The sequence below is a fragment of the Phaseolus vulgaris genome, chromosome 6 (assembly GCF_051622355.1).
Source record: "Phaseolus vulgaris cultivar YP4 chromosome 6, ASM5162235v1, whole genome shotgun sequence".
Classification (NCBI taxonomy): Eukaryota; Viridiplantae; Streptophyta; class Magnoliopsida; order Fabales; family Fabaceae; genus Phaseolus; species Phaseolus vulgaris.
In genome coordinates this window covers 37,288,914-37,300,136 of record NC_143503.1, presented here as the reverse complement: position 1 = coordinate 37,300,136, position 11,223 = coordinate 37,288,914, and the positions used below count along the sequence as shown (strand labels likewise).

At 31.8% G+C, this 11,223-nt stretch overlaps 3 protein-coding genes across 4 annotated transcripts; 1 reads left to right on the top strand and 2 right to left on the bottom strand.

The window, feature by feature from the left end:
- Positions 1-2,380: 2,380 nt before the first annotated feature.
- Positions 2,381-3,053, bottom strand: LOC137832868 (uncharacterized). Its single transcript, XM_068641239.1, has one exon. The coding sequence runs from the start codon at positions 2,905-2,907 to the stop codon at positions 2,464-2,466; it is 444 nt and encodes a 147-aa protein (XP_068497340.1). The 5' UTR covers positions 2,908-3,053; the 3' UTR covers positions 2,381-2,463.
- Positions 3,054-4,264: 1,211 nt separating this feature from the next.
- On the top strand, positions 4,265-6,860 carry LOC137833601 (transmembrane emp24 domain-containing protein p24delta3). The gene is made up of 4 exons (XM_068641940.2): positions 4,265-4,654; positions 5,643-5,852; positions 6,282-6,358; positions 6,457-6,860. The coding sequence occupies exons 1-4, from the start codon at positions 4,469-4,471 to the stop codon at positions 6,599-6,601; spliced, it is 618 nt and encodes a 205-aa protein (XP_068498041.1). The 5' UTR covers positions 4,265-4,468; the 3' UTR covers positions 6,602-6,860.
- A 1,412-nt stretch (positions 6,861-8,272) lies between these two features.
- Positions 8,273-10,973, bottom strand: LOC137832872 (F-box protein At1g10780). Of its 2 annotated transcripts, XR_016521573.1 has the most exons (5): positions 10,774-10,973; positions 9,567-10,313; positions 9,339-9,451; positions 9,171-9,246; positions 8,273-9,096 (listed from the first exon to the last, which is right to left on the bottom strand). XR_016521573.1 is itself a non-coding variant. In XM_068641248.1 (4 exons), exons 2-4 carry the CDS (start codon positions 10,309-10,311, stop codon positions 8,860-8,862), a joined length of 1,263 nt encoding a protein of 420 aa, XP_068497349.1. In that variant the 5' UTR covers positions 10,312-10,313; positions 10,774-10,973; the 3' UTR covers positions 8,273-8,859. The 2 variants fall into 2 exon arrangements, 1 of the variants encoding a protein (XP_068497349.1); XM_068641248.1 differs by having other exon boundaries at positions 9,171-9,451.
- Between the last annotated feature and the right edge of the window lie 250 nt (positions 10,974-11,223).

Below are 11,223 nucleotides of genomic sequence, written 5' to 3'. Positions count from 1 at the left end.
AAACATATGAGCATGTGTTTCCCAAGTTATAATAATAGGAAAGAGTCAAATTATATTAAATTCTCACTTCTTAATGATTAGTTTTTTTTCTATCAAGGGAGTTTTAATGCAATCATAATCAGTTCAAATTTAGGTAACTACTAAATTATGAGTGCCATGTGTGTAATATTGTAAAAGTTTGTTTTTATCATCAATTAATGAAAATCTATTTTTAGTATAAAGATAGATGTTATAAAAAATAATAAACTTATTATATATACACAAGTATATGATTGGATAATATTTATAAGACTTTTATCATATAAATGTATGTATTACTTATTAATATTTCAAAGACATTTATTTATATATATATATATATGTGTGTGTGGCCACATCTATCCATCAAATAAAATCTAAAATAATGTGATTTATGATTGTTAGTCTTTAATATATGAAATTGAATAATAATATTTAGAATCCACTCAAATTCTTCTGTGCAGTTAAGATAGACTCGATTATTCATTAATTTCTTCAATCTTGTATAGTTTAAAAAATAAATATTGTTATAATTAGCAATAAATTTTTTAATTAATATCATATAAATTTGTGTTTTTTTCTAATTAAATTTCTATTGAAAAAATTATTTTATCAAGTGTCTAATTTTTTTTAACGAAATATATGTAGTTTTGATGTAAAATGAAATTATGTGACTATTTATCTTATATCAAGATAAAAAAATAACAACCACTTTAACAAAATCATACTCAATTAAAAGTATAGAAAATTTTTAGATCCTCAATAAAATCAAAATTTGTAATGAAAACTCAATTAAAAATATTAAAATTTATAAAAAAAAGTTAAAACTTAATTAAGAAAAACATAATAACTAATCAAAATATTTAGTTTAAGTTACCCAAATAGTTAATCAAAATTATAAGTTGGCCTTAAGAAAACTTTGTTATTGATTGTTGATTAATTAGAAGAGTGGAAGTGTAGGAGGGATGACAAAAACACCAGTTTCCCAACCCAAAAGATTCCAAATATAATGCCAACAAAAAAAAACTGATTTATAAGTGAGATCTACATCACTTATATACTATAAAAAAAACACACATTCTTTATGACGAGAGTAACAACTCATGTGTAGGACAATATATTATAGGTGATCCGATAACGGTCCGGTAGCAGGTGGCTTGATAAGGGTAAAAACAATATTAGAATAGTCTCAAAATGACCCTGACATCATATTAAGAATGAACTTTAAGCTTAACTCAACCTCATCAAACCGACTCAGGTGACCACTTATATAACATGAATTCTTGAAATAAGAATTTGGACGGGAATGTTCTTATAAATTGTGTCAATCAAGGTCAGGTGCATCATGCAAAGGAACTCAAATCTTCATTGTCAGAACTCAGAAGCATATGCAGAATAATAAAATATTAATCATCAGCTGAATACACATTTTCTTGATTGTGGCAATCTAGGGTGAAGACTGAAGAGACTCTCAATGGCTCTATATGCCACTAACAATTTCACATCCCTCCTTGTGATGCCACTGAGAACAGGATTCTAAAGGGATAACTAAGTTGAAGTGAAATTAATCTTATAAAATTGTTTCATAAAATATTATAGATTTTATATGGCTTAGATACTAAAGTTTATATGGCTTAGATACTAACTTTAACTTAATCTTACAGAAACAACCATGAGGTTTGTTTTGACTTAGTTATATACATGGATTGTAGTATTTTTAATAAAGATTTTCAAAATGATGTGGTAAAGAGCTTGTAACTAGTAAGTTCTTAGCCAAATGGAAGCAGAAAAACTGTAAATGATGTCGTTTGAACTCAAGATTTCACTGAGATAGGTTGAAGTGGGGTAAGGCTATGCTGCTACACATTTGTAAAATCTGAAAACAGAAAAGATTCATCTTCACATCTTAAGAAGACCATTTAAATCTGGAAGATTCACGGGGGAAAACAGCAATTTAATCTGCAGGAAACTCCCCAAAGAAGTGAGGAAATTGGAAATATTTGTCCTCTAAATTAGTCCAGGAATTGAGATCAGAGAAGCAATATACCACTCTCAAGAAAGATGTAAATTGATCAATACTAACAATGTTGAACATTAATTAAGCTGCTTGAATCATACATAAGCCTTGTATTGTTTCATACACAGATAGATGCACTCAAATCACAGATTTACTTGTATATTGTTTCATATACAGATAGATGTTTTAATTTTTAGTCAATTTTGGAATCTCCAAACATAGTGCATATGTTTTTATAGTTCACACTTTTGGCTGAATGTTCCTCAGCATCTAAATTGGCACAATTCTGATCTAAACAAGTTTCAACTTTTCCAAAGCAGCAATGTAACTAAAAAGTGCAAATAATAAACAAAGAGTATAGGGATTTGAAGTATATTTATTGGCAGGTTTAACCTGAACAGAATACACATAGAATGAGGAAAAGGGTATTAAGAAGGATGAACTTTTCCAGAAGAGAGACCTTTCCAAGCTGATTTCATGGAAGCAGAAGCTGAATTGAGTGCAGCCTCAATGTACTTCTTGGAAGCAACAGAGGCACCCTTTTCCATCAAGTTTCCCATTTTTCTGGCTCTCTCAGCAGTTTGAACCAGAGCTTCCATTTCATGTTTTGCCATGCTCTCTAGCTCTTGTTCAAAGCGTCTGAACTCATCCATGGCACTCTCCATGACCGAGTCAAGATACTCCTCAGCTTCTTGCATGCCAGCTTCTGCTTCCTCCACCTCTCTCTCTTGCTCAAGTTCAGCAGCTGCCCATGCCTTGTAGGATTCAATCTCGAACAGCTTCATCAGATCTTCAATCGTGGAAGGGTCGAAGTTCTTGTCTTGAAGGGCCTCATCTGAGAGGAAGCTGAATTGGGAAAGTAAAGCTTCCATTTTTCTGACTGATGGAAGAAGCAGATCCAACTGTGTGAGTGTGTTTAGTGCAAGAAGAAAGTGGGTGGGGGAATATAAAAGTTTCAACTTTTAGGGCCAGAATTTTCCACATGGATATGTGGTTCCAAACCCACATTAGATTAGCTTCACTGTAGTAATTTTTACCAATGGAAAATAAGAAGAGAAAAAACTAAATAATTTTTTTTTATGATGATAAAATTATCTTTTGAAATTATTAGGGTGAAAGCGACTTAAAATCTCTTTTTCATCCTATATACACACAAAGTATTAATGATCTTAATATAGAACATTAAGTGTAATCAAGAATAAATGTACTCTTTGTGTGAATGTCTTTTTTTTCTTATGTGTTATCTATTATATACAAAAAAAGTGTTTTTCACTTCATCTTGTATCAAGTGTTATAATTGACTTAGTTTTATGATAAAAATCAATTATTTGAGATCTTTTGATTGGCGCAAATTCAGTATTAATGTCGTTAAATATTAACATCGGTAGATGATTATGCATATATACGAGATTGGACTCAGCAAAAAATAAGAATTTTAGTTAAATTTAGCAATTAAAAAAATTGAGTAATTCTTTGCAACATTTCATAGTGATAAAAAAATGTTACGTGAAAAGGACTTGCAATGTAACCGTTGAGTTTGTTCCTTCCTTTCCAAGTAGTGAGAAAAGGTTTGGAGATCTACTAAGATGAGGAATAAAAAATATGAATGATAGTGGGAGGGTGGGACCATTGCTTTGAAATTTTGATGTCTTATGATTTATAAGTATGGATTGATTTTTGACTTTTTGGATCCTTACCCTAAAATAATGCACTTCAAAATTCATATATTGATATGCAAAGATGGTCTAATATTAATATTTTTTTAATAATTTTTTTTATGTGAATTGATTTGCAAACACATGAATCACAGTGAGATGAACCAATATCAAAACCGGTCAACTCGACTTTCATTTTATAAATCAGTGTGGAACAAGATAATATGGAGCGAATCGGACCGATCCATGTTGTCATCTCTATTAAATTGATTATGAAACTTATATTTTTTTCTCTAACTATCTACTAACTTATAATTTGGGACAAGTTGTCTAACACATCATTTTAAAACTCAAATATAAGTAAAAATAAAACTAATTAATGCTAATTAATTAATATAATTTTAAGAACTCTTAGTATAAATAATTTTGTTTCCTAAATTTGACTTTGTTATGATAAACTCCATTAACAGGAATTGGCAGTATGTTATTTTAATGTTTCTATTTTAACGAAGGAAAGAGACATAATGGAAAAAAGCAAAGAAAGAATGATAAACGATGATGAGAGAATAGCTAAAAAAAGAAGATAGGTGGGAGAAAAAACAGAAACCAGAGGAGACAAGGCAGTTACAGATGTTACTACGTTGTTGGTCACATCACAAGAAACTTTGCTCCTCAAATCAAAATCAGATCCATCACACACACACTGCTTTCACATTCTCATCACAAACAATTGATTAAACTGTGTTAAATGTGAAGAACATAACACATAGATATTATCATGTCAATGTTTCTGCCACTTCTCTTCTTCTTCTTCTCGACCTCTCGTGCATTATGGCTAACGATACCACCCTCCGGCACCAAGTGCGTTTCCGAAGAAATCCACAGCAACATCGTCGTTGTGGTCCATTACTCTGTCGTCACCAGTGCCTACGTTGATTCCCCCAACGCCACCATTTCCGCCAAGGTAACATTTTTCGGACACCCTTTTCCTCTTTATTTCATGGGTCGCTCTCCAAATTCAGTTCTCTTCATGCATGATTTTATATCGTATCTGCATTGCTCGTTTCTTTTCTTTTGATGTCTGCTAAATAAATAACTGTGTAACGTATGCGTAAGATCGTGATCTCAACTGTGTGACGGTTTCAAATAAGAAATGTGATGATTCATGAACACCTTGTTTACATCATAAGGGGAAGAGATAGGGGAAAAAAAGGAAAAATATGGATTTTATGAGTAATATATATGACAAGAAAGAGATTGAGAAAAAATAAGTGTGTTAAATGAGTGTAGATAGTGTGCATGTATCGTCAATTAGGTTCATTTAAGATTACCCTTACAGAAATTATGTAGATACTCATTTTCTGCATATATCTCATAGTAACACATACACTACACGACATACACACAGAGATACTCATAATCTTTAAAATGTAGGGCATAATAACACATACACTTACACTAATATGACATACACACGGAGATACGTATAATCTTTAAAATGTAGGGTATAGTAACACATACACTTACACTAATACGATATGCACACGAGTACATGGATCTATATATACTATATAATTATAAATTAGGTAAATTGACAATAAAGATTTATGTGTACAAGTATTTTTCAGTTTTTGTTTGGAACAGACAAATGTTTTTTATGGTTGGTTCAAAAGGATTTGTTCCTTATTTTTATAATTATAATAAAATTTTATACAATAAATTTGAGTTTTTAAAAAATTAATGTATTTAATCCAACGAATATTTTTTGAATTCAACACTTCATCGATGTTCTACAAGTATTGTATGAACGTCGTTCGATACGTGTATCTAACATGAACACGTCATTTAAGAGGAGTGTTCGAGTCTCATTTATGTTTTTATTACAAGATGAATTATAGGGGTTATTTAGCCTTGGTTGAAGGATATTTGGCATAGTAATGTGTTTTGTTCAGGTTTCATCACCATATGGAAACGAGCTTCATCATATGGATGGCATAAAGGTGGGTAATTTCGCTTTTACATCTCGAGAGAGTGGACTGTACCTTGCATGCTTCTGGGTGGCTCGTAATGAACGAGGTGGAGATGTTGTTGTGGACCTTGATTGGAAAACTGGAATTGCAGCCAAGGATTGGGATTCAGTTGCTAAAAGAGAGAAGATTCAGGTAAACATTTCATTCATATTTTCTATACTCCATAATTTCATCTACAACTTTTTTGACTTCTACACTTTGTAATTTAGTATTTCCTTTTTATTAAAAATCCGACCAGAGATTAAGATATTTCATACTTTATAACTAGTGCAAAACTCACTTTATAAGTCAGTTTTTTGAGATTTAGTTAGACTTAAAATTCACTTCTTAATATGTTATCAGAGTCATTCTCAAGTTTATTGTAACGATGGTTTGTTGGACTTATCAGACCACCTTCTATCGGGATGTTATCGAAACATCCATAGTATATAGTCTCACGCACGAGTTGGTAACCTCGGTCACATCGACTAGAGATTAAAATATTTCATATTTTATATAAGAGTTTGTTGAAATACTTTAGTCAAATATTTAGATATCTGATTTAACATTGATGGGTATTAGGGAGTAGAGCTGGAGTTGAAAAAGCTAGAAGGATCAGTGGAGTCTATCCACGAGAATTTGATGTTTCTGAGGGGCAGGTAACTTTTATTTGCTGCAAAACAAAATTTGTTGCAAGAGTTTGAACTTTTGTGATGTTTGATATTTGTTCTGTTTGTGTTTTGGGAAATTTACTCAGGGAAGCAGAGATGAGGAACGTGAGTGAAGCAACAAACACCAGAGTGATGTGGTTTAGCTTTTTGTCCTTAGGTGTCTGCATTGCAGTTTCAGTTTTGCAGTTGTTGCATTTGAAGAGATACTTCCACAAGAAAAAGCTTATTTAGATGCTGCTACACTTTTTTATTTTGTTTTAAACAAGGATTTTGTTATAACTATGACATTTTTATGAGCTTTGGTTCTTTCACAAGTAGTGAAATTCTTGCACTGTTTCCATTTCCTTATCCACAGAAATTTGCTTTGTCTGGTTTGAGTTAATTTGTAGCATGTTTGTTGTAATCACATTTAATCTTTGAACTTCAAATGTAGGAAGCACTATTGATTGATGAGAATTCCTTAATTGAAGTAAACTTTTTGGTTCTTAACTTGAAAAGAATGCTTTATAATTTGTACGTGTTTATGAAATTGTTAGAAGAAAATTGCTGTTAGTTAGAAAACTAAATCATTGAAAGATTATTTTGACTTTACTTTTGTAGAAAGTGTTGAAAATTTTATATAAAATAATACTATAATTTATTAATTACTTTCTCTGGGAAAGTTTAACTGCGACGATCGTTGATGCCCAAAACATTTTTTTTGGCAGCAGCAAAAGCAAATGGTGAATGACTTGTGGAAAAAAGAAACTCGAAAGGGGTGCATATATGGTATAGAGGGTGCAAATAGGAAAGAATGGGAGTTGAAAAGGGACTTAAAAAGGAAACAGGCACAAAAAAGTTGAAGTGGTGTATTTAGGAAAAAAAGAAGTGAAAAACATTGGCAAGTTCTTGCTGCATCATATTAATTTTAACATGTACCCTATTATCTTTTAAATTTCCAAAATGACCCTCTTTTTCGGATTTAAAAATCTAGAATTAAAAAAAAAATTAAAAGTAAAAAATGTAGTTCGGAAAAAGGAAATCCAAAAATTACATTTTAGAAAAAAAAAATCTGGAACGCAAAATCTGAAAATACATTCTGAAAAAGAATTTTTGAAATTCAAAAATGTGTTCCGAAAAAAGGATTTTGGAAAAAAAAAATTATAAACACTCAACTTTCATTTAAGATCATTTTCATCATTTTGTAGGAATATTTTCTTCATTTCATAGGAATATTTTCTTCATTTTAATGGAAGATTGAATGCTAGTTGAAATTTTTGATATGATGTAGGAGAATTTACCAAAAACATTATCCATGCACTATATCAATTTCAAAATGCATCCCCATTTTTCAATAAAATAACAAAAAATATCCATGTAAAAGAACGAAAGTGACCTTAAATAAAAGGAGGGTGCAAATAAAAAAAAATACTTCCAAAATCCATTTTTCTGGAATACATATATGGATTTGGATTTCTAGAACATATTTTTATGAATTTTGAAAATTCCTTTCCATTTTCCCGGTATTTCTAGATTTTGTGTTCTAGAATTTTTTTTTCAAAATATATTTTTTTTTTTTGCATTTTGAATTATTTTTTCGAAATGAGATTTTGATTTTCAAACTATATTTTTGAATTACAGATTTTTAAATCCAGAATAAAGGATAAATTTTGAAAAGTAGTAAAATGCAATTTCAAATTGGCATGATTCAGAAAGACTTTTCACCTAATCTACCGTAGAAATACAAGTTAGTTTTTATGTCTTAAGTATAACTACAATTTGTATTGATACACAATGGGGTTGCTTAGTGTTTATAAGATGAGTAAGAGAAAGTTGGATTTGTGTGCTTAAGGCACATGGTCCTTAATAAGGAATTATACACTTTTAAGGAATAGTAAAAGTAACTTCATTCTAAAGCATTGGTTGACCACAATCAACAGTTTAAGAAATTGATCATTGATACAAACTTCTATATAACTTAATACATTATTAAGGTTTGAATCTGAACCATACTACAATTTGAACTTGATAAGTACTCCTGATGGCGATAGTCTTAGTAATTGATTTGATCCACAAGTCTCTTTCCTCATAAATTTGGAGTGGTGCATAGATTCTGCATCATTGGTTAAATACATTTACTACTATTATTGAATTGTAAATCATAAAGAATCTAATCATCATCATCATAACAAACATGTATATCTTTTAATGGTGCAGTATCATACCAATCAACCATAAACATAGCATCAAATGAATTGCATCAAATTTCAATTGAACTTATCTTGGAGGCAAATATGGTAGCATTATTATCTTGTACTTTTGGTGATCATGGGAAAAGTGGTAAACCATTTACTAACCAAACTGGGAAGGTTATCAATTTTCAAATGACAATCAAAACCATAAGCACTTCAAAAATTGAGACATCAAGTCAGCAGTTAGTCTGAAACTGGAAACCAGCACGCAATGTTCCTGTATTAAAAATGCATCAAGAAGAAATAATGATCTAATCTTTATTCTATTCGAACTATCCTATGGTTCATGTATCTAAAACGGCAAATCTCATCAAAAAAATCATCAGCACTGCTATGAGTGCTCTTCATCTGAAGAATCTTGATAACCATGCTGCGTAGACTTTTGCCATACTTCAACATGGATTCAAGAGTACTCATTTTTTGTTCAGCATTTAATGGTGATCTCACTGTGATAACAACCTCCTCTAAGCATGGAATTGAAAATCCCGGATCCACCTGCAGATGAACATTCATTAGATAAGATTTCATAGAACAGATTCATAATATGAAAAACGATATTATAAATTTACATGTTTCAGACTGTTTCTCTGACAAAGTGCAGCAAACATAGCTCCATGGATGTCAAATTTGCGCAGCTGGGTATGGCTGTTAAAAAAATCAACAAAATCAATCTCAGGAAAGGGTTGAAGAGCCTCGAAGTCCCCACTGAATTCCACCTTCATAAAAAGATGTTTCACCTCACTAGCCAATTTCAGCAGCTTGCATATTGCATCCCAGCACCATTGAACCCCCCTCATAGACAGGTACTCCAGAGCTGGAAGGTTTCCAAATTCAACCATGTATACTCTCCCTGGAAACAATTAACATGAAAAGAGGATAATCAAAAACACAACACATTATAGTTTACTTGGGAACAAAAAAGGGCAGTAAAAGGAAAGTATAAGAATGACTTAAAATTCAATTACCTGCACTATTGGATATTGAAAGATTCCTCAAATGCTGGGCTTCAGGAACCCTAATCCAACTACAGCCTTGTACCTCAAGAGATTCAATTTTGGAAGAGGTTAGTGAAAGTGAACAGTTCCCCCTACCATAGAAATCCAGCTTACATTGCTCCAAATAGGGAAGCTCAATTGAGAGTGATCCAACCCCTTCACATCCAAGCAGTAGCAACCTTCTCAGATATGGACATGACTGAAGCACCGCATTCAATGCAGGTTCCTCCAATTTTGTACCAGTTATTTCGAGGATCCTAAGATTTGGAAAAACATCCCATTTCGGGATACGTATCATTAAGACACCCCAGAGTTTGAGACATTTCAAACTCCTTGCACCAGCAAGGCAGTCCAATTTTGAAGGGTTTTGCTGGTAGGTTGGAATTTCAGCAATGTTGTCCATTCGAAGCTCAAGCTTCGAAAGAGATGGACCAGCTAGTGATATCCATGAAGCAAGGCCAGAAGGGGTGAAGGGGCTGTATACAATCAGCTCTTCTAGTCGCACAACTGTTGATACCATTCTCTTCACAACCTTTTCCGGACTCGCAATAAAGACCGTAGGGCTATCAAACGCGTTGCGAGGGAAGTAAAGAGTTTTGGTGTAAATCATAGATTCCCTCCATCGCTTAGAAACACAATTGCAACAAGCCACATCTCGAGCATTAGCTATACGTGACAAGATGGATTGAAGAATGGCATCGGGGAGAGATTCCATTGCTGATGACAAACAAAATCAAAACAGATGATTCTCAATGCACAGATTCAAAAACACATTTCCAAACAAACAATAAAGTTGAAAAAGACAAAGAGTCCCATAATTATTTTAATCTCACAAAATTCCAAGATCCAGTTCAATCATTTACATTCTTGGAACTAACAACCCCTCTGAACTAGTTCCAAAATATTTTTCTTGAACAGAATTGAACACGGGTTATATATGAATTATATGCACAGATTACCTAAATTCTACTTCTGAAGCAATGCACAACATAGAGAGGACCCCAGATGAGATTTTAACGTTATGTCATAATTACAGACAGAAGACTAATACCAAATCTTGTAAATCTATTGAAAGAACTCATTCATATGCAAATTTATAGAACTAGAATTACATCAAACTCAAAAAATAACATTTTTCTTTTTATAGAAACAGAAAGGGGACTGAGAAACAACTTACAGAGTGAGAAATTCAAAGAGAATGAAAATCTGAATCTGGTCAATCTTTTGGGTATGCGGAATCTCTCTGGAGAAAGAGCGATTTGAGGGTTTGTCTTATAAGCTAAAAAATTGGGGAAGAAGAGGGTGGAACCAAAATTATCCCGCTTTTTCTTTTAGGTATTTCAAATTTGTCTGACCGTTCAAACAATTCAATTCAATGCGATGCGAAGAGGGAGGGTATACTTATAAATACATTAATTAAATAAAATAATTAAATACATTATATGTGTATATCTATAAAAGACTTCATAATTCTAATAAATATCATACCCAATTATATAGAATGTAATTATTATAATAATTTGAATAGTTTATAAGATGTGTTTGGTTTTGGAACTTTCTTTTCAAAATAGAGAAAAATCAATTTTACAATGTCTTTGGTTTTGGAAAGAAAAAAAATCATCAATTT

Excerpts from the sequence above, each read along its gene's own strand:
- LOC137832868 (XM_068641239.1), bottom strand. The coding sequence starts at position 2,907 with ATGGAAGCTTTACTTTCCCAATTCAGCTTCCTCTCAGATGAGGCCCTT.
- LOC137833601 (XM_068641940.2), top strand. The coding sequence starts at position 4,469 with ATGTCAATGTTTCTGCCACTTCTCTTCTTCTTCTTCTCGACCTCTCGT. Across the intron at positions 4,655-5,642 it reads ACGCCACCATTTCCGCCAAG|GTTTCATCACCATATGGAAA; the intron begins GTAACATTTTTC and ends TGTTTTGTTCAG. Across the intron at positions 6,359-6,456 it reads TTGATGTTTCTGAGGGGCAG|GGAAGCAGAGATGAGGAACG; the intron begins GTAACTTTTATT and ends AAATTTACTCAG.
- LOC137832872 (XM_068641248.1), bottom strand. The coding sequence starts at position 10,311 with ATGGAATCTCTCCCCGATGCCATTCTTCAATCCATCTTGTCACGTATA. Across the intron at positions 9,452-9,566 it reads TTCAATATCCAATAGTGCAG|GGAGAGTATACATGGTTGAA; the intron begins GTAATTGAATTT and ends AATTGTTTCCAG. Across the intron at positions 9,097-9,170 it reads AGAGAAACAGTCTGAAACAT|GTGGATCCGGGATTTTCAAT; the intron begins GTAAATTTATAA and ends GTTCATCTGCAG.